Source organism: Vulpes vulpes, chromosome 9 (genome assembly GCF_048418805.1).
Source record: "Vulpes vulpes isolate BD-2025 chromosome 9, VulVul3, whole genome shotgun sequence".
Classification (NCBI taxonomy): domain Eukaryota; kingdom Metazoa; phylum Chordata; class Mammalia; order Carnivora; family Canidae; genus Vulpes; species Vulpes vulpes.
The window spans coordinates 63,670,649-63,690,557 of record NC_132788.1 but is presented as its reverse complement, the minus strand read 5'-3'; the positions used below and the strand labels follow the sequence as shown (position 1 = coordinate 63,690,557).

General features: G+C 39.3%; 1 protein-coding gene and 1 pseudogene across 9 annotated transcripts in view; both read left to right on the top strand.

Annotated features, from left to right (window-relative positions):
* GRM7 (glutamate metabotropic receptor 7) overlaps window positions 1-19,909 on the top strand; it is an 823,590-nt gene that overhangs the window by 555,830 nt on the left and 247,851 nt on the right. For all 9 annotated transcript variants that reach the window (XR_011994328.1, XR_011994329.1, XM_072720358.1 and 6 more), the window contains exon 7: window positions 6,780-6,919. Coding sequence is in view for 7 of the 9 variants with exons in the window: in XM_072720358.1 (XP_072576459.1) it covers window positions 6,780-6,919 (140 nt within the window). In the remaining 2 variants the exon portion in view is untranslated. The remainder of the gene's footprint in view (window positions 1-6,779; window positions 6,920-19,909) is intronic.
* LOC112933702 (large ribosomal subunit protein eL30 pseudogene) lies at window positions 3,815-4,233 on the top strand (annotated as a pseudogene).

Genomic DNA, 19,909 nt, shown 5'->3' with positions numbered 1-19,909 from the left:
ACCTTTTAGTTTTGTCGATTGTGAGAATTTTTTAAATTGCATATATTTCAAATAGTATTTAATCAATGTTAATTTCCTGAGTTATATCATTACATTTTGATTTGAAAAATCATCTTCTCTTCTTGTAAATAATAATCCATTTAAACCCACATTACTGCATCAGTCATTTAAGAGTTACCTCATAGCTAGATGGAGGGAAATCATAGCCAATTTTGAAACTAATAGTTTCTTAGTTAATATGGAGACAAAAATGACTATATATAAAACCAGAAAAACAGTTTAACTACAAATAATCTTTTTTAATACTTTCTTCTGATTCTACAGAATCTCCTAGAATCCATAATTAAATTCCCCAGAACTAAATGCATATAAATTTTATGATTTATCAAGCAGTACTGTTTATCATATGTGTAATGGTCAGTTTGGGCTTTGTATTCTGGTCTGTGGTTTTGCATAGCCATTCTTGCCCTAGTAAAAAAAAAATGATTTTGAAAATGTCTTTGGTGACTTTACCCTGACTCTTCTTCCAGATAATGTCTGTGGACTCATTTGGCCAAGATGATCTTTCCCACTGATGAGCCAGAGTTGCTGAGCTTATGACTGAATGCAGGGTTCATTTTTATCAAATGATTTTTTATCAAATGATTACTATGTGTCAGAACCTCTGCTAAGTACTTCACTTGCGTTGGCTTCCTTAACATTCAAAACTCCAAATTGTTTAGGTTCTCTTATTTTCCCTAATTTTTTTAAAAGATTTTTATTTATTTATAGAGACAGAGAGAGAGAGGCAGAGACACAGGCGGAGGGAGAAGCAGGCTCCACGCAGGGAGCCTGATGTGGGACTCGATCCAGGGTCTCCAGGATCCGCCCTGGGCTGCAGGCGGCAGTAAACTGCTGCGCCACTGGGGCTGCCCTAATTTTTTTTTTTTTTTTATAGATAAGGAAGTGATTCATAGGGAAATCAAGAACCATGATGTTTTAAGGCACATAGGTAGTGATGATGCTACATACTTGGTACCTGGGGTACCTAATTCCATAACTTGCTCCCTAGACTACTGTTTAAGTATCTGAGAAGAAGGGTTTAGTGCATCATTCCTGCTGACATCTTAGAATGGAGACTTTTTCTGCATGTTTTAGGGAGGATTTTGATTTTTCTTTGTCTCAATAAGTTTAATTGTCCTCTTATATTATTTTAGTTCAAAGTTTTTTGTACCCCTGAGAGTTTTGTTCCAGACCAGTAGAGTACAATTTAATAACTCTGAAATTCACATTTACCGAAGCATCATTTAGGAAATAAGAAAATGCCCTAAAAGTATTGTTATAGGTTCATCAGGTACTTAACCTCCTTTTATGCACCAAGAGAAAAGGTGGCTAATTTTGTCTTCATCACTTACAGCCATTTTTTCCTGCATCCCAATGAGTGCAATGACCTGAGCCTAAATTTGATTTCGTTATCTCTGTGTTGGCCCATCCAACTAGATGTCACTACTTGCTGATGTATATTTAACAAATTTGTAATTTCACATATCTAATCTTAGAGAATTGCTACATAGTGAAGTAGTTAAGTGTATCTGTATCAAGATTGGTTAGTTTTCAGAGAACAAATTGGAGTGGGGTATGTTTTGTAAGGAAGACACATCTCATGTGTTATTCTTGAAAAATGAAGTTAGCTTTCCTGTGTTGAGAGGTGAGATCTAGGTCCCCTCCCCCTTAATTGTGTGTAAGCCTGTGATTAATGCCAAAGTGACATTACGTGACTTATAAGGCATGAAAGTAATAGGGCCTCTGCCTGGTACTCTGGGGACATTAGTATTATGGAAACAGCTACCATGTTGGGAGGAAGCCAAGAACTGAAACAGGCCATGTGAGGGTATTCCAGCCATAGCCCCAGCTGAGATCCCAGCTGACAGCCAGCATCAATTATCAGGCATGTGAGCTTCAGGCTGCCCCCACTGACGTGAATGGACCAGAGAGGTGATGTCCCTGCCGAGCCCAGCTCAAATTTCAAAATACAGGTCGTCATTATTTTGAGCACTAATTTTGAGGGTGGTTTGTTGAGCAGCAATAGATGATTAAACACAAATCAATGCTGTGTTTCTGGACTCTGTTTATGGAGTGGTAAAATGAGAGAAAAATACTTCTAAATACCTTGATGCAAAGGACTCTTTCGTCATCTGGGCAGTCTAGATCCCAAATCCTTCTCTGCCCTGGAAAAAAGGAATTTCATTCAGATACTCTAATTCAGTAGAGTATATTGAAGACAAATGCCTTCTGGCATCTGGCTTCCTCTCAGCACCCCAGGTTGGTAGGTGGTTATATTTCCTTCACGATGATACCTGTGGAAATTTCTGCAGGGAATCACTTCTCTCTCTCTTTTTTTTTTTTAAGATTTATTTATTTATTTATTTATTTATTTATTTATTTATTTATGAGAGATACAGAGAGAGAGAGAGAGAGAGGCAGAGACACAGGCAGAGGGAGAAACTGGCTCCATGCAGGGAGCCCGACGTGGAACTCGATCTCAGGTCTCCAGGATCAGGCCCTGGGCTGAAGGCAGCGCTAAACCGCTGAGCCACCTGGGCTGCCCTAACTTCTCTTTTGATAACTTTTTTTCTCTTCTCTGGACTTCTTTGATTTTTTCTTTTAATATAGTCTTCAAGTCTTTGTTGAACATAATCCCCTTTATTCTCTTTCAAGAAGTTCAGGGATGCTGTTAAATAGGAGCTATGGCAAAAAAAAAAAAAAAAAAAAAAAAACCATGGAAATAATAAGCCAGTTGCATTATAGAATTTATCAAAAAGGTCAAAGCCACACAATATGCTATTACAAGCCATCACTTAGATAAAGTATTCAGCTCTTCTGCCTTAATTTTTTTTTAAGCATGAACTTTAATGAGAATGGAAAGGGCATGACAAGAATCATTTCTCCTAACAAAGATTGTAAGAAGAGAGAAAGATTAGGCAGTGTGTCCCATTTTGATGAATATTTAGCTGGTAAGCTAGAGATCCTTTGGAGCCTCAGGCCTCCAATACTCTTGCTCTCTCCTCTCAAAGACTAAGAAAAGCTCAAGTCATATTATTTAATGAATAGAAGCTGTAGAATTACAGCAAAGCATAACATGAATCCTAGTATCCAATGTGAAAGAAAAGAAAGGTGAGCATATGAATATTAATATCTTCCTGCAAAATGATAGGATTCTCATTTTCTTGCTAATAACCTGTGGAATCCAGATTTCGTTTCTTCTCCTTATACAGAGAAGGCTCATTGAAAACAGAAAGCCAGTATTAAAAAGCTGTTTTTGTTATTGATGTTGTATGTGGTTGACTTTTTTTTTCTTTCTCCCTCTCTATACTGGAAAAGCTTGTGTTGATTAGCACACAGAGAGGGCTTAAGAGCTTTCTGTTGTGATAAAATTGGGTACCTTTCTGGGCTCTGGGGATAGGGTTCAGGTAAGACGTAGAAGGAACAAATAGAAATGGTGCCCTTGGCCACACAAAGATGCACCCACTCACTCAAATTAGTGGGACCACAGCAATGTTCTTCATTGATCAGTGCTTATCCTCAAAATGGGCTCTAGGCTGCTCTTTAGAAAATACAAAAAAAAAAAATTACACTGATGGAGAAATTCAAGATACCAGTTAGGAGAGACAACTTTGGTGAATTAAAAGACAGTCTGAATATCTGAAGGCAGATGTTCTGGTCTTGAGATATCAGCAAATAAAACAATGATAAAAAGGAAAGTCTTTCCTTTTTCACTCTCAGCCATCTTGGCATCTGCTCTTGGTTGGGGCCGCCTCTAATCTAATGCAGAAAGATGGTGGCTACGAAGAAGATGAAAAGGTCACTGGAGTCGATCAACCTAGGCTTGAATTTGTTATGAAAAGTGGAAAGTGCATGCTGGAGTACAAGCAGACTCTGAAAATGATCAGACATGGCAAAACAAAACTAACCATCCTCACCAACAACTGCCAGTCTCTGAGGAAATCTGAAAGGAAGTACTATGCCCTGTTGGCCAAAACTGGTGTCTATCATCACTACAGCAGTAATAACTTTGAGGTGGGCACAGCATGTGGGAAATACTCCAGACTATACACACTGGTTATCATTAATGCAGGTGATTCTCGTATCATTAGAAGCATGCCAGGACAGACTGGTGAAAAGAAAATGACACAAAAATTCTCTTTAATAAAACTGGTCAGAGCTTGTTTTAAAAACAAAAACATTAAAAAATAATCATTACTATCTATTGAGCATTTGTTACATAAAACCCATGGAACTCTGCGGTTTATATACTGTATTACTATTACATTTAATCCTCCCTAACCTTATTAGAAATGTGTCCTTGGGGACAGTCAGAAGCTGAAGGAGAGGGACACCGAGGTGGCTCAGTGGTTGAGCATTTGCCTTTGGGTCAGGTCATGATCCCAGGGTCCTGGGATTGAGTCCCACATCAGGCTCCCCATAGAAGGCCTGTTTCTCCCTCTGTCTATATCTCTGCCTCTCTGTGTGTGTGTCTCATGAATAAATAATTAAAATCTTAAAAAAAAAAAGCTGAAGGAGAATGAATAATGTGATAAAGATCACACATAAAAGGCAGTTCCTGGAATTTAAACCCTTCTTGGGGATTCCAAAGCCAGTTACTAAGCACTACTCTAGTTAGCTGAGTCACTCAGGCAAGGAACTTCCCCTTTTGAACCTCAGTATACTTTGTCACCTGTAAAATTAGGAAGTTTGATGTTCTATGTCCTCCAGCTCTTTATTAGATTCATATTGCTACCTTTAAAAATGCCATAAATTTAGTGGTTTAAATGAAATAAATTTATGATCTTAAAATTCTCTGGTTTGAGAACCACAGGTCTCACTGGGCTTTATTAAGGTGGAGACAGGGCTAGTTCCTTCTGTAGATTCTGGGAAAGAATCTGTTTCCTTGTTCTTTCTAGCTCAAGAGGGTCACTTGTCCTCCTGGGGTCATGAACCCTTCCTCACATCACTCTAACATCTGTTTTGACCATCACAACTCCTTCATTCTTTGATTCCTGTTCCCTCTTTCCTATAGGGACCATTGTGATTGTACTGGGCTCACCCAGATAACCCAAGATAACTCTTCCCCCATCTCATGATCCCTAGTCACATCTACAAAAATCTTTCATTCTGTAAGGTAACGTTCACAGGTTTTGAGGATTAGGACATGGAAATATTTGGGGAGCTGTTATTGAGCCTACCATGAGCTCCATTTTTTTTTTCATTTTCAATACCAAAGAGTCATAAAATCTTATGCTCAATTATTGTAGGATAGTATGGAGTTCTTTAGCTGTTCCTGTATCCTGCCAATATGTTGGACTCCCTTTTCCACTAGAGGTAACTATACCTCTAGTTTGTAATTTTGTATGTCTCGGATGACCTAATATATTGTCACTCTGTCGGGACCCATTTCCAACTTTGTTCTTGTGTTGAGTGTGTGGCCATTCAGCATCACACCTGCTTCCTTAAGTATAGGTGCCTTTTTTTTTTTAAATACTGTTTTTAGCATATTTTCTCTCTTTTAGTTAACATGCCTTTTTTTTTTCTATCCATGTTATTAATGTAAATAGCATGTTGGCCCAGCCTTTACAGAAGCTAATGACTTTGCTAACCAAATGCAAAATTTTGCCATCATTAGGATCTTAAATTTATAATGAGGATTCTCAACAGGGCTTCATGCTCATTACCTGACTTTACCCTACCCTCTCCAACAAAAAACAGCAAAATGAACTTCTGTTCTTAGTGATTCTGTTTCAGCTTATAAATGATCCTTAACTTCCTTGTGAAAGATGGGAAATAGATCATTGTTTTCTCTGGAAAATATCAATCCAGTATTAACTTAGAGAGCAGATACCAGTCACATACCCTGAGGTCAGGTATTTGACCTATTTCCAAGGGATCAGGAGAGAAACAGCACTCAGCTTGCCAACTTTTGATGAATCCTTTGTCACTGTTGCTGAAAGTAACCCAAACCCACATCTTTCATTCTCTGTGTACAATCTGTCCGTTCTTCCATTTGGCCAATAGTAAGGAGCTTCTCACACACATCTTTCAAAGGATTCTCTCTCTCTCTCTCTCCCAATAAATGTATTAGTCCTTTAAGTTGACTTCAATGTCCAATTCTGCCAAAATAATGGGTTTCATCTAAGACCCTCATTTTAAAGAAGACCCACATAGCAGATTAAGAAAAAAAAGTAATATCTACTAAATACTTTCCAGGTAAGTTGCTATGCATTTTGGACTAGTTAACATATACATGAGAAATAATCAACAACAAATATGTTTAAATGCAATCAATAGCCAAGTACATATTTAAGTAAACTTTTTCCTTTGGTTGTTTTTTAATTCTCTTAGATTTCCTTTTTAAAATGTATTATCTTTGAAATGGTTCTTTACTAACCACAATTGATAATTAGGTGGAGACTAAAATAATAACACAACTTAGGATGGCCTCATTTAACGCATTTAATGTTCTTCACAAGGAGAAAAGATTAGCATAAAATACTACAAAATATTGAGAAATAGAACTGTTCAAAGCAGGGAGCAGCTCACCTTTCAACCTTCCCTAGGAAGCATCCACTGGCCATAGTGATGACTTGCCCATGAGTTACACATTGCCAATTTAGGGGGAACCTATTAAATAATGGGGTATCTACTAGGTACCTTGCTCATCAGCAGGTCTCCAGACCATCACCCACGGCATAAGAGGTAGAAGGAATCTCTATTATAGAAGCTGGCATTTTTTTTGTCTTCCTCAGGGAGTGCAGGCACCCCAGTAATGTTTAACAAAAATGGGGATGCACCTGGGCGTTATGACATCTTTCAGTACCAGACCACAAACACCACCAATCCTGGTTACCGTCTGATCGGACAGTGGACAGATGAACTTCAGCTCAATGTGAGTATTACTTGTTCCTCTTCCTTTGCTGACGTGATGAGTGAACAGGCTTCTAATATGCTCAATTAGCCAAATGTTCTTGTTTTTATGGTTTGTGTGGATATACAAGTGCATATGCATCCTGTTACAATCATGTGTAGGGCTTGATAATCCATAATAATAAAAGGATGATAGTGATGATGATTGTGATGATAAAAACGTACTTTGAATTTGTGCTGGGCATTATACTCAGCATTTAGATGAATGGTCTCATTTGACCTGAGGCTTGAATTGTGTAACAAACAAGTTACCTGCTAGTACTTTAAAATATCTTTCTCTTTAATGTCTGCAACCACCCCCTCTTCCTGTCAAATGTGACCTTGAGTAAGCAGCCACTTCCTTGTGCAAAGTTAGATAAAAGTGCACCAGCCAGAGATCATCAGGAGCTCTTCTGTAGTCAGACACAGGTTTTACACTCACTCTCTCTCTCTCTCCCTCTTTCTCTCTCAATAAATGTATTCATCCTTTTAAGTTGACTTAAAAGTGTCCAATTTTGCCAAAATAATGGGTTTCATCTAAGACCCTCATTTTAAAGATTGTCATTTATTTTATGTTGGGGGCTGAGGTGGGTGATTTTACGGAGGTTTAGGGAAATGAGAGCTACTTTTGGTTTTGGGTCCTCTTAGGAAATAGACACAAGTTGATAGTAGTATGTCTTGATGATTTTTGCATAGGGGATGAGTCACTTAAAACAGAAATAATGGGCACTTTAGAGAACTGAAGAAAGGAGATGCTATTTTTGTGGTTGCCAAGTATCTTTGTTTCTGTCTAATTTCAGACCCAGTTGTGGATTGACCTTGCTTTTGTCTCATTCCACCATATTTAGTCATTGAATGGCTTTGTCTGATTATCATTTATATTCTGCTGAAGTTGTTTATGTTCTGTTTGGAATGTGTCTGCTTCCATGTTAGCTAATAGCCTCTGGCCATTTAAAAAATGTTTTAGTTTCTTAATATTTCAGGTTCAAAATTTAACGGTGTGCTTCTCGTAATATTTGCGCCCTACTTGAAATCATTATTAATTTAAATAAATACATTAATCTTCACAGAGAGTAAAGAACATGAGCTATGGCATCTCCACCCTTGCTGAGCCAGACATAGCTGGGGCTCAGTACACTATGCATCCCATGATTTTCCTCTCCTGAAAGGGATCTGAAATAGGTCAGGCCCCAGCCTGGTGGTTGGGGTCCTGGACCCTAGAGCAGCAGAAGTCAGAGAAGGAAGGGTGTTGCAGGACCTCTGTGCTGAGGTGTACATGATAGGGTTACACTTCCAGAGGTTCTGCATCAGGTCCCTTCCTGCTGCGGCATCATGGCTGATTATACTGGGCAAGGCTTATAAATGAGTAGAACATCCCAGCTTCATAAATATTATAGTATATACAGACACATGATTTTCTTTTGTCCAGAAGGTTCCTGAGTTACTCTGGGTTCTTCAGAGAAATGGGACCAATAGGATAGATGATAGATAGATAGACTATAAGGAAATGGCTTCTTTAGTTACAAAGGAGGAGAAATCCCAAGATGTATAATTGGCAAGCCAGAGACCCAGGAGAGCCAGTTCTGTAAGTTCCAGTCTGAGTATGAAGTTGGAAGACTGATGTCCCAATGGGAAGATAGGCAGAGAAGATTCTTTCTGACTCAGCCCTTTGGTTGTATTTCAGCTTTCATAGTTGTTGAGGTTGTTGCCTACTTACACGGAGGAGGGCAATCTGTTTTAATCACTGTACCAGCTTAAATATTCATCTCATTCAGAAACACCCTCACAGACACACCTAGAATACTGCTTAACCAATGGTTAGGTACCCAATGCACATAAAGTGAACCATCCCAGGCCCTATCCCAGGAAATTCCTTCTAATACCTCTTACAAAGCTGAGAATTAGGCTGTTAGCTTTTATCAGTGTATATCTTTAGAAGGCACTTTGGAAATTATTGAGAGCAGGGCTTCTTGAGAGTGTAATACAGAATTAATGTCATAGTGGTAGGGAGTTTGGGCCATGGTTTCTCAGAGAGCATTGTTAATAAGTGGGGGATGAAGAGAGGGTTGTTGAGGCCACGGCAGGCCGGCTACCTCATTTGCACATTGCTCTGGCCTAGTAATATTTATACCTGTCCAGTTCTCCCTCTCCTGAGATCTCCCATCCAAGTGAGCTCACATAATGATTAGGTCCAAATGATTGTGATCTGGCATCCAAGAATGGATGGGACAGACAGCAAGTACCAGCCATGGCTGGGATGAATGCTGAGTACTAGAGGCAAAGAAAAAGCTAAAATTATCCTGAGCTTAAAGCATACCAAACTTGTGAGCAAAAAGAGGAAATGAAAGCAAAACAAGCAAACAAAATTCAACAGGTAATCTCAAGGGGGTAGTAATCAAGGGGGTATTAATCAAAAGCAGAATCAAAATAGCAGAGCCCAGCTTACATACCCAGAGTGTGTTTTGAATGGGTGTTGCCTGTGGGTTACAAAGATGGATCAACCAGAACTAAAGAGAATCAAGGTCTGTCATATACATGTGAACTGCTCAAGGCTAATTGTAAGACACACAAGATTATATAGGTGTGCTAATCTTTGCTAGCCTAACCCCCTGCACCAGTGTTAAAATCCTGGCATGTGTGATTTGTCCACGTGCAAAAGAATCCCAACCAGGCTTCACCAACTTCAGATATTACCTGGGAATTCTTAAGCCCAGTTTTTAAGAACCAACATCAACACCAATTTTATTTTTCTTTACTTGGTTTGCATTTTATCCTTCATAAGAATTGCATTTGATTAGTCATTTAGCAGGTTTTTGTCTCTTTGTATGTATGTATGTATGTATGTATGTATGTATTTATTTATTTATTTATTTATTTAAGGTTTTATTTATTCATTAGAGACACACAGAGAGAGGCAGAGACATCGAGGGAGAAGAAGGCTCCATGCAGAGAGCCCCATGCAGGACTTGTCCCAGGATCCCAGGATCACACCCTGAGCTGAAGTCAGAGGCTTAACTTTAGCCTCTGAGCCACCCAGGCGTCCCTCATCTCTTTGTTTTTAATGCATCTCTGATGCGATAAGCATTTTAAGTGGCAGTGGGTACACAGAGGGGGGAAGAAAACAAATGTGGTCCCTGTTCTCACAAAATTGATGATCTAGGATTGGAAGTGCACGATACGCAAGTAAACAGATGTGTATACGGAAATTTGAAAGTGTGAGAAGAGGCATGGAGCAAGGAGTATAATAGGGGTTGGAGAGAAACCTCCCGGATGAGAAGCCAGCCTTGTGGAGTGATCCACCAAGCAGGTCAGGAGGCTGCAATGGCAAAGGCATGACTAAGGGAGAGGAGGAGGTGTGGTAGGAGAGGTCAGAGTCATTGATAAGACACAGAGTATGAAGTCCCTTGCAGGCTCTGCTCAAACATTTTTCAATTTCATTCAGAGTGCATTTAAAAGCCATTGAGAAGTATTAAACAAAGGAATGACTGAATCAAATTTAGGAATAAAAAATTATTTTGTCTGCTAGGAAGGTGATGAATCGGGAGGGGCAAGACTGGCAGAAGAGAACCAAGTGAATTGATTTCAGCTGGCCAGTAAAATATGGGGACTACTAAGGCATTCTTAAACTGCAGCAAATACCAGGATCATCTGGAGCCTTTGTGAATACACAATTTCTGGGCCCCACAGTCAGGGTTTCTGGTTCATGTGATGTCTTTCTCCATCGAATGGGGGCAGCGATGGAGAGGAAGCCGGTGCTGCCTGCTGGGGGAAAGGATTCCCCAGAGACAAAACAAAGGAGATAGAAATTTATTGCATACACCACAAGGGAGTGGTGGTTAGGCCAGCAAAGGAGAGCTTGTCTGCAACCAGGCAGTGGGTAGGTGGGAGTTGTTTTTAAAGGGGAAAGGTGAGGAGGGATGGGGACATATGGAACCATGCCTGGTTGTTAAGTAACCCATTGATCAGGTAGGGCCTATGGATATCTTGAGGTGGGTCCCCTGATAGGCCTGTCTCTATTCCCCCAGGGACTTGTTGGGGGCTCTTTTGCCTTGATGGAGTTTCGATTGTTCTGAAAAGCATCCTCTACTCAGAAGGTCTCCGAGTGGGAGGAGGCTCACATACTTGCTTTTCTAAGAGTCCCTGTGTGATGCTGATGGCACTTTGGGATCCACTGGCTTAGAGTATGGTAATGGCAGTGCTATGAAATGAGTAGAAACATGTGAGGGTTGCACATATAATGTATGTGTGTATATATTTACATAGACGTATCTTAGAAGAAGAATAATGTAGTGTCATGATGCATTTTGGTGTTGGGATTGAAGGAAAAATAAGAATCAAAAGTGAACCCCATGCTTACAGCTGAAGTGGCTGTGTAGATGGTAGCCACATAAGATTAGGAAGGCTGCCCAGAGTGGGCGGGAGAAGGGGATAAAATTGAGAAGCCTAAATTAGTGTTCTTAAGTGTATGATAGCTAAAATGAGCTGGATATAAGTCTGAAGCTCAGAAAAGAGTTCTCCTTTACAGTTAATTAAAAAAAAAAAAAACCCAACCAGTTGTTAACCTATAAATAACATTTAAATCCATTAAAGAAAGAGAAAAGAGAATAGCCAAGAACCTAAGGTCTTGAAAGCCTCATAGGAAATGGTACAGTTCCATTCCAACTACTCATTCAAATGTTACCCAACTTAAAATACTATTTCATTAGCCCAGAAAGTTAGAGCAAACATACACTTTGGCTTTTGTTTTTGTTCATGGAAGCTAGATATAGCATTAGGGGGGAACGTTTTTTTATTCTACTTTTTCATGCAGAAAGCGCTGTGTTCTGAAGAGCAGACGAGACACCTGAATTCTCACATGGATCCAGTAGTGTATGCTTGATCCTATATGCAATTGAAGGTATAGATGACTAAGCCAGGAACCTGGCGGTTTTCAGAATGAGAGCCTGGGTTAATTTAATTTAGGATGGCTGCTAAGATAACTAACTGGCCTTGACAGGCAATTGAATACCCTCTTAATGCCTTTTATGGGATCCTTAGGATATCAGTAAGTTGAATTTACATCACAAAGGAAAGACAGAAGAGAAGTACCCAGAGGGCACTCCTACACCCTATCCCGGACAGCTGGACAGCCAGAGCCTTGGCCCAGGCAGCCTAGGCAATGCTTGGTGTCTTACCCAACATCACCCTGTCCATAAAGTTCCTTTTGTTATAATCATTCTGACTCAGTTAAAAATTCTATTAAGAGTGTAATTCAGGCAAACTTAGTTTTGTAGGTTTGCTTTCTTCCAGTCAACAGAACAAAACAAAGCATTTCAAGTGACAAGTGTACTTCTCCTCATTTACAAAGACTCAGGGGTACTCTTTCAATCCCCAGTTAGATCATCTCTAGCAAATGAAATTTTCACAAGCACTTTCTCTGTGGTCAGTAATTGCAAATGATTTCTGAGCCAAGAAATCAGAGTTTTAAGAAACCAGCCTATCGACCAGACTGCTCTGCTGTTCTGTATCCAATCCTCCAGAGTTAGGTGCCTAAGACTGTGCGGTCTGTTAGAGAATGCCATCGTGCACCCTCCAGCCTGCCAGACTATAGCCCCAGGGTCTGTCTCCTCTGTGGGCTAAGAGATGACGGCACAGGCACAGTTTGCTACTAGGATATTTCTACATGAACAAGAATTCATTGGAAGGAATTCATAAAGAGCAGAGCCATTTACTCTCCCCATTGTGACCTCCACTGAAATAATCCACTTATTTTCTCAGGTTTGTACTCTACCACACTAGAGATTCTGTGAAACATTATGCCCGGTGGAAAAGCAGGAAAAGGGATAATGCAACAAATAGACATCTGCAGTGTGTCAGAAAGGATGAGAGCTAATGGATATGCTAAGATAAGGGAGGGGCAGGCCCTGCAGCTGGTGTTCCCTGAGTAGGATAAAGGGTCCCTAATGAATATATTGCATTTAAAGGGCTTAAATATTATATAATTTAATTTTTATATTTATGTTTGATTTATATTTGAATTGGACTTTGAAAGATAAATCGTGTTCCCAGGATGAAGAAGAAAACAAAATGCTTTAAAATGCATAATGCATCACCATTTAAAAATTGGCATATTGGGGGACACCTAGGTGGCTCAGTGGTTGAGTGTCTGCCTTCCGCTCAGGTCTCGATCCCAGGCTCCTGGGATCGAGTCCTGCATCAGGCTCCCTGCATGGAGCCTGCTTCTCCCTCTGCCTGTGTCTCTGCTTCTCTCTCACTGTGTCTCCCATGAATAAATAAATAAAATCCTTTAAAAAAATTGGCATAGGGGAATATGTCAGGAACAAGGCAAAAATAAAAATAGGTGCTTTTACAAATTCTAAATGTATGATATGAGGTAAACTCTACATTTGTTATGTGTATTGGAAATAAAGGTAACTTTTGTCATCTTTCATTTATTTGCAATAAGTAGGGAATTACATGTGCCCAAAATATTAAATTTTCAAGTAACTGAAATGATTTCAAATCCCAAAATGTTAGAGTCTAAAAACAACAAGCATTCTTAGTAGGCATCTTCCTACAGGCAATTGCACTCCTTTTACATAAAAGGCTCTGAATGGATATACTTAAACTTTTCTGGATCCACAGTCATCTACCATTCTGTAAAGTAGTCCAGTTTGGTGATCTTGTGAGGTATGTGAGACTTGTGAGCTTTTTAAGTGATTTATTCCCTGTTGAACTTATTTTCCACCTAGAGACTAAAAGCTCCTGGAAGGTAGAATCCAAAATTTAGTCATTGTTTTACATATCTCCTTGCAAAGTACCTGCCACATGGTAGGCATTTGGGGTCTTTGTTGATAAATAAAACCATGTCAAATGAGTATGAACTCTTTTTAATGATGGACATTACCTATAGCAACCAGCAACTTCCTCCTTATGGGAGGAGCACCCAAGTTTCCTTTTAGCCATGTGGTTTGTCCTGGAGAGTTCCCAACACCAGGGGTGGGATCTGATTCTGTTTAAGCCAATTGCCAGGGCCATCATAATGGGACGGGTGCCAAACTAAGCCTGTCCAATAGAATGAACCACTAGACATCTGCTGGCTAATCTGGAATACCAAGAAGCTCGTGTCTATGTGGGTGTGACCCTCCAAAGCCACTGGGAGCCATTTGGAGGCCACAGTGCAGGAGCTCTAGGGAAAGAATCAAAACTTGGACAGAAAACAAAACAAAACAAAACAAAACAAAACAAAAAAAACCTTGGACAGAAAAACTAGGTCTAGCTCACAACATTTGAGCCCTAGGAAACCATTTAAAATGTTCTCTGAATTGTTTCATTATCAAGACGTTAAGGGAATTTAAGTATGATACTTTTTACTTGCAATCTCATTCAGTGTAGCCATAAAAAATTTTTAAAATACTTTTTTTATAAATATGCCCAGATCAGAAAAGAAAAAGGGCCTATCCTCAATAAGCAGAATTTTTTCACATTTCATTAAATTGAGGTGATCAAAATGTAATTTTAAATGTTGAGCTTTTGTTAAATATTGACTCTTCCATAGCGCTTAGAATTTTGGCTCTCAGAGGCATCTGAAGACATGAAAAGTACGGTTGATTACAGAAATTATTGTTTAATCAAATTATATACGCTACAATCAATACTTACTTACACCTGCCTATAAAAGTACTAATCACACTATTGTTTCATAATTGCAACAGTAAAAATGTTTTAAAAATCTAATCACACTGATAATTTAGAGTATTGCATGAGCTGTGAGGTAATGGATAACCATAATCAAAGCAATGTTAACAAGGAAAATATATATATATATATATAAGTTGTCAAAACTTAGAACTTCTTCAGCTTCAGTTTACAGTCTTCTTTTATAAAATCACCTTATTGCTCATCATAATTAATAGCACTCATCTTACAATTTTTAGTTTCCCTGTTAGGACTATAGGTTTCGAAGCAGACCTGATTAAATGGATCTGAGTGTCTGTTCCACTACTTACTAGCTATAAAGCAGGGTTATAGTAGCATGAATTTCATAAGGTTATTGTTAGAATTAAATGTGTGATATATGTAACATACTTAAAACAGTGCCTGGCACTTAGTAAATATTCAGCAAATGTTAGCCACAGCAGCAACAATAATTTAATATCCTTAGTTTATGACATCATCTGTAACTGCTCAAAATGTCAGTTTCTAGTGCATAGCTACATTATTTTTTATAGCCCAGCAGCCAACATAATGCTTGACATATAAAAATGGCTTGTTCTATATTAACTAGATGAGGAGATGAACAGACCATTGAATTACACTATAAAGTACCTAAGAATGAGGATTATCATTTTAAATGTAGAATTCCCAGTGTCTGTTGGATGAATGGGTAAGAGGATTTATCCAAAGTTCTACCCTAGTCAGCAATGCTATATGATTTAGGGGTCCATCCAAGAACTTGATTTACCAGACAGGTTCCAGGTTCCATTTTATAAGTGGTATGTAGGCTTGTTCAAATTGCAAAGATAGACTATTTTCCTCTCTTTGGAGAAAGGGAGATAGAAGATCGTTTTAGATTTATTTCAGTTGATCTTTAGTTTTGAAACCTACCAGTGGCTATTGAGAACATGGGGTGACATTACTATCCTGAGGTATGAGGTGGGAGAGTCACCAACTACTTTTGTATTGCTGAAAGTAACTTAAAAGTCAAGCCGTTGATGCTGGTCCCATCTGCCACCTGCTTCTCTACCCTTTAATGCTACCTTAGTGAAGGAGCCATAACAGCAAAGGATTTGGGATCAGAGGATCTAGTTTATAATCATACTCTTTGCAGTTACTAGATCTGTGACCAGGACACAGAAGGCTTCCCCGAAAAGGTGACCTTTAACCTGAGACCAGGGTGTTGAGGGTTCTTTGCATTTGTGAGCATCTCTGAATCTTACAATAAACTATAGTTCTCAGCTAGCTTAAGACAAGAAACCCCAAACTGAGTACAGATAGCATATATGTTTAAAAAATTTATCACTTGGCAATATTTTAGAAATCAAGAAATGTCATAAGAACTATATTTGGGGCTGTTCTTTTAAAAATCCGAAAGTCTGGCAATACATGCCCTTATCCCATGCTGTAACAGGTGTCTGGACCAAAGCAGCAGCTGCCCACTTCAGACAAGGAATATAGTCCCCCAGGTTCCCACAGAGCCCACCACTACCTTACTGCCATTGGCATTGTGCTTCATTCACCTAATCTAGATTTAGAGTAGATTCTGAGTTATTTCCACTAATTGGGTTTGAGCATATGCTTGCCTTTTTTCTCTGAAAATTGTTTTTTTTTTTAAATCAACAATGATATGTCAATAGTATCAATGACCCAAAACACCTGTAAGTATGTAAAAACACCTTATATAAAGGGTCAGGAAATGCAGCTTTCAAGAGAAGGTGTCTCAGGAAAGACAGAGCTTCTGTTTGGAAATGTGTATTTGTATATATTCTGAAACATATTGAAAATTAAAGAAACAGTTCATCGTTTTGTCAGCATTTTTCTAGTAATCGATGGTGTATAACTGTGTTCAGTCTATGAACGTCTGGAAGATTAATAGTATTTATAATTATCAATATGGCTCCACAAACATGTAAATAGAGAACTCTAAACCCCTATTTTTTTTTTCATTTGGCATTGTAGGCATTCATGCAAATGACTTCATGTTTCTGGATATACAACTCTGTTCTATAGGGAAATTGTGGAATTTCATTAGTATATGCATTTTGAACTCAGGCATTATACATAGGCAAGAAGTAATCAGGAGAAGTGAAGATGGTTCAACTGTTATAACGGGGATGGGGTGCGGGGGGCGGGGACTCTCAGAAATTGCTATCAATCCAAAAGTACAAAAAGGAAAGAGCTGAGTTTATATATGGTCTGCCCAGCTTTGCACCCTATGAAGCCAAAAATTCTAGAATGACCTGATTATGTTAAAATAAAAATATAGGAATTAGATTTGAAATGTTTTCCAACAAATGGGAGATAGTCTTATAAAGGGAGGCAGTGTCAGAGGGCCTGAGCTAGAGTCCTGCCTTTGCCACTTATTGCTTAAGCAAATCATTTAACATCTCTGAACCACAGTTCCCTTATGTATTTAAAATAAAGTGAAGTCAAGCAAAACAGCTACTTCACAAGAACACTTTGAGAATAAATTGCAATAATTTCCCTGATATAAGAAAGCCTGTGACATTTGTGGTTGTGCTTCTTTTATTAGTTTTTTTTTTTATCAGTGCCATTAATAATAACCAGAAATTTAGTGGCTGAAAACAACACAAAAGAATCCTCTTGGAGGTCAGAAGTCAACATGGGTCTCACTGGGCTAAAATCAACATGTCACCAGGGCTGTGTTTCCTTCTGGAAGCTCTAGGTGATAACATGTTTCTTGCTCATTCATATTGTTGGCATTTAATCAGTTCTTTGTGTTATGGGACTGAGGTCTCTTTCTTCACCAGCAGCTGGGGGTTGATCCCACCTTCTAGAGGGTGTCTTGATGCATTGGTGTGTGGCCCTCTCCTTCCTCAAAGCCCACTAGGGCAGCTCGAGCCTCCCTCCCTCGTGCTTCCAGTCTTTCCTGCCTTCTCTATCAGAGTTCTATGTCTCTCACTGATCCTTGTGCCTTCCTCTTCCACTTTGAAGGGCCAATGTGGGGCCCATCCAGATAATCCAGAATAATCTATTTTGAAGGTCTGGAATCCTATTTCATCTATAAGAGCCCCTTTTGTCAGGTAAGGTAACATATTCATAGACTTAAGAAATTAGGTTGTAGAAACCTTTGGGTTAGGGTGGGGCAGATAATTTGCCTAACCACAGTTCTTTAACTGCATAACTCTTTCTATGAAGTCTATAACATCCATATTAAATTCCCATTATTCATAAATAGGGAGTTAATGTAGTTGTGTACAGGAGTTTTATGGATAGGAGTTTTATGCAGTTCTGTATACTTCAGCACCTTTGGTTTCTAATTGAGCTTATCTGTTTGATTGATAATTTTTCTCATCATAATTCTGGAAAAGTCTGGGAAAGAACCCTGAATTAAGAACCCTGAATTAATGGGTAGAAGACCGAATCATCCTCAAGTGAGGAGGTAAAATCAAAGATTAACAGGAAGGGTGAGTAATGGGAGCACAACAAGAGACTTAGCTCAGCTCCAAGAGGGAATTCTGTGACCTCTAACTTTTTCTTAAGCAGATGACATGGCCCAACCTGCTGAAATTAAGTGGAACTCCCAAAAGGGTAATGAGAGAGGAGGCTTCATCTTACATCAACCCACTTTCTTTTTACATTTGTCGGGAGGTAATAATTTGACAATACTGATGTTTCCTGGCCATCCTACCCCCAATTAATTCATCTTTTAGTTCTCAGTGTTAACCTAGAAGATTAATCCTTTTAACCTTTTATTCTTATTTTAGCTCCTAAATTCCTGGGCATTTTGTTTTGATTGCATTAGTTATCTTTAAGTGGTAGAGCAGAAATGCAGAGAAATAATAGATGGGCAGTTCTTTATGATGCTAAACATAAAGTTGCCATATGAACTAGCAATTCCACTCCTAGGTATATATCTCTGATTTTCTCCGGCCCATGAAAGACCATGAGGCAGTAGATATACAGTAGTAGCCTGGAATGTGGGGTACTAATTGCCAGCTCCCTCACAGAGTTACCAACATAGCCTGTTGATACAACAAGGTCACATTTACCATTTACTGCAATAAGGAGGCCACCACATTTCTAGAGTCTTTGTAGCCTCTCAAGAGAGAAAGGGCAAGGGCAGATCCTTCTATAATTTGGGTGTCTGAATCAAAGTACTTCTTTCAGAATTGAGCAAAGTGTGTGATATTATAGCTTCGTGTTGGTGGACACAGCGAGGAGGGTTGGGGAGTGTGTCTCTTTGAGTAAACAGTCGTTTAATGGGAGGATTTGAGCCCATAGAGTGATATGTGATCCCCAAATAGGACAACTTCCCCTATGGCAATTTATTTTCCTGGTAATAGGATGATCAATCTTATGTTCACATAGATGGATTTTTAGGAAGTTCCTGAAATAGACTACAAAAATATCTGCAATTTTATCTTCCTGATCAAGATTTTCTGGAATTACAGAACCATTATTAGTGTAGACAGTTGGAGTGTCCTTGATCCTTGCATGCAAGATGTTCTAAAGAGGTGGACTAAGTTAAGATGTTTTCATCTGCAATAAGCCAGCTGTGTGCAGTTATCCTCAGTGGAGTTCGGTGACACCTAGCAAGGGGCTGTTTGATGGCATCACTTCTGCCCACGTGTAGGGATAATTCTTGCTCAAATGTCATAGGCCATGCTAGAAAGTCTGCCTTTCCCATTCTCTCCCAGTCTTCAGAACCAGAATAGCACAGACACTAAGCTATGTCATCCCAACCTACTCCACTTGCTTAAGGAAACCACCTCCATAACTGATGCTATTAAAGTCATCCTCTGTTTAAATTAGTGTCTGTGTCCTACAGAAGGGCTGTAGTCTGAAAGAGTTCACTTTCCTGGTTACTGCCCTGGAAGCCCCCACCCCCAGTGTGCTCAGGTAAGCACTGCCATCCACAGGGATGCGTTGCTAAAGCCATCTTTCTTTCTAGCACTTTTTGTGGCAGCATGTCTACAAATAGCTTCTGCAAAAATCCTACAGTTGAGAGTCACAAACCCTCCCCACACAAAATGTGAATGAGCAAAGACCCTCCCAAGCCCTCAGTAATTTTGTGCATATTTACAAATGTGTTTCCCATGCCTGGGAACAGATTCTAGTTAGTCTTTCCATGGCTGCACAGATTATTTCCCATTGTTAAGAATGAAGTGGCTTCGGTGGGTTTTTGACCGCAGAGCTTACCCTCTTTCATTCGATTCATTGCGGAGCTCGTGAGAAATCTCTGTTCTTCTTGGAAAATGAGGTGTGGAGAGCCTGGAAGTGGTGGTCTTCCAGCTGCACCCTTTGTCCTCTT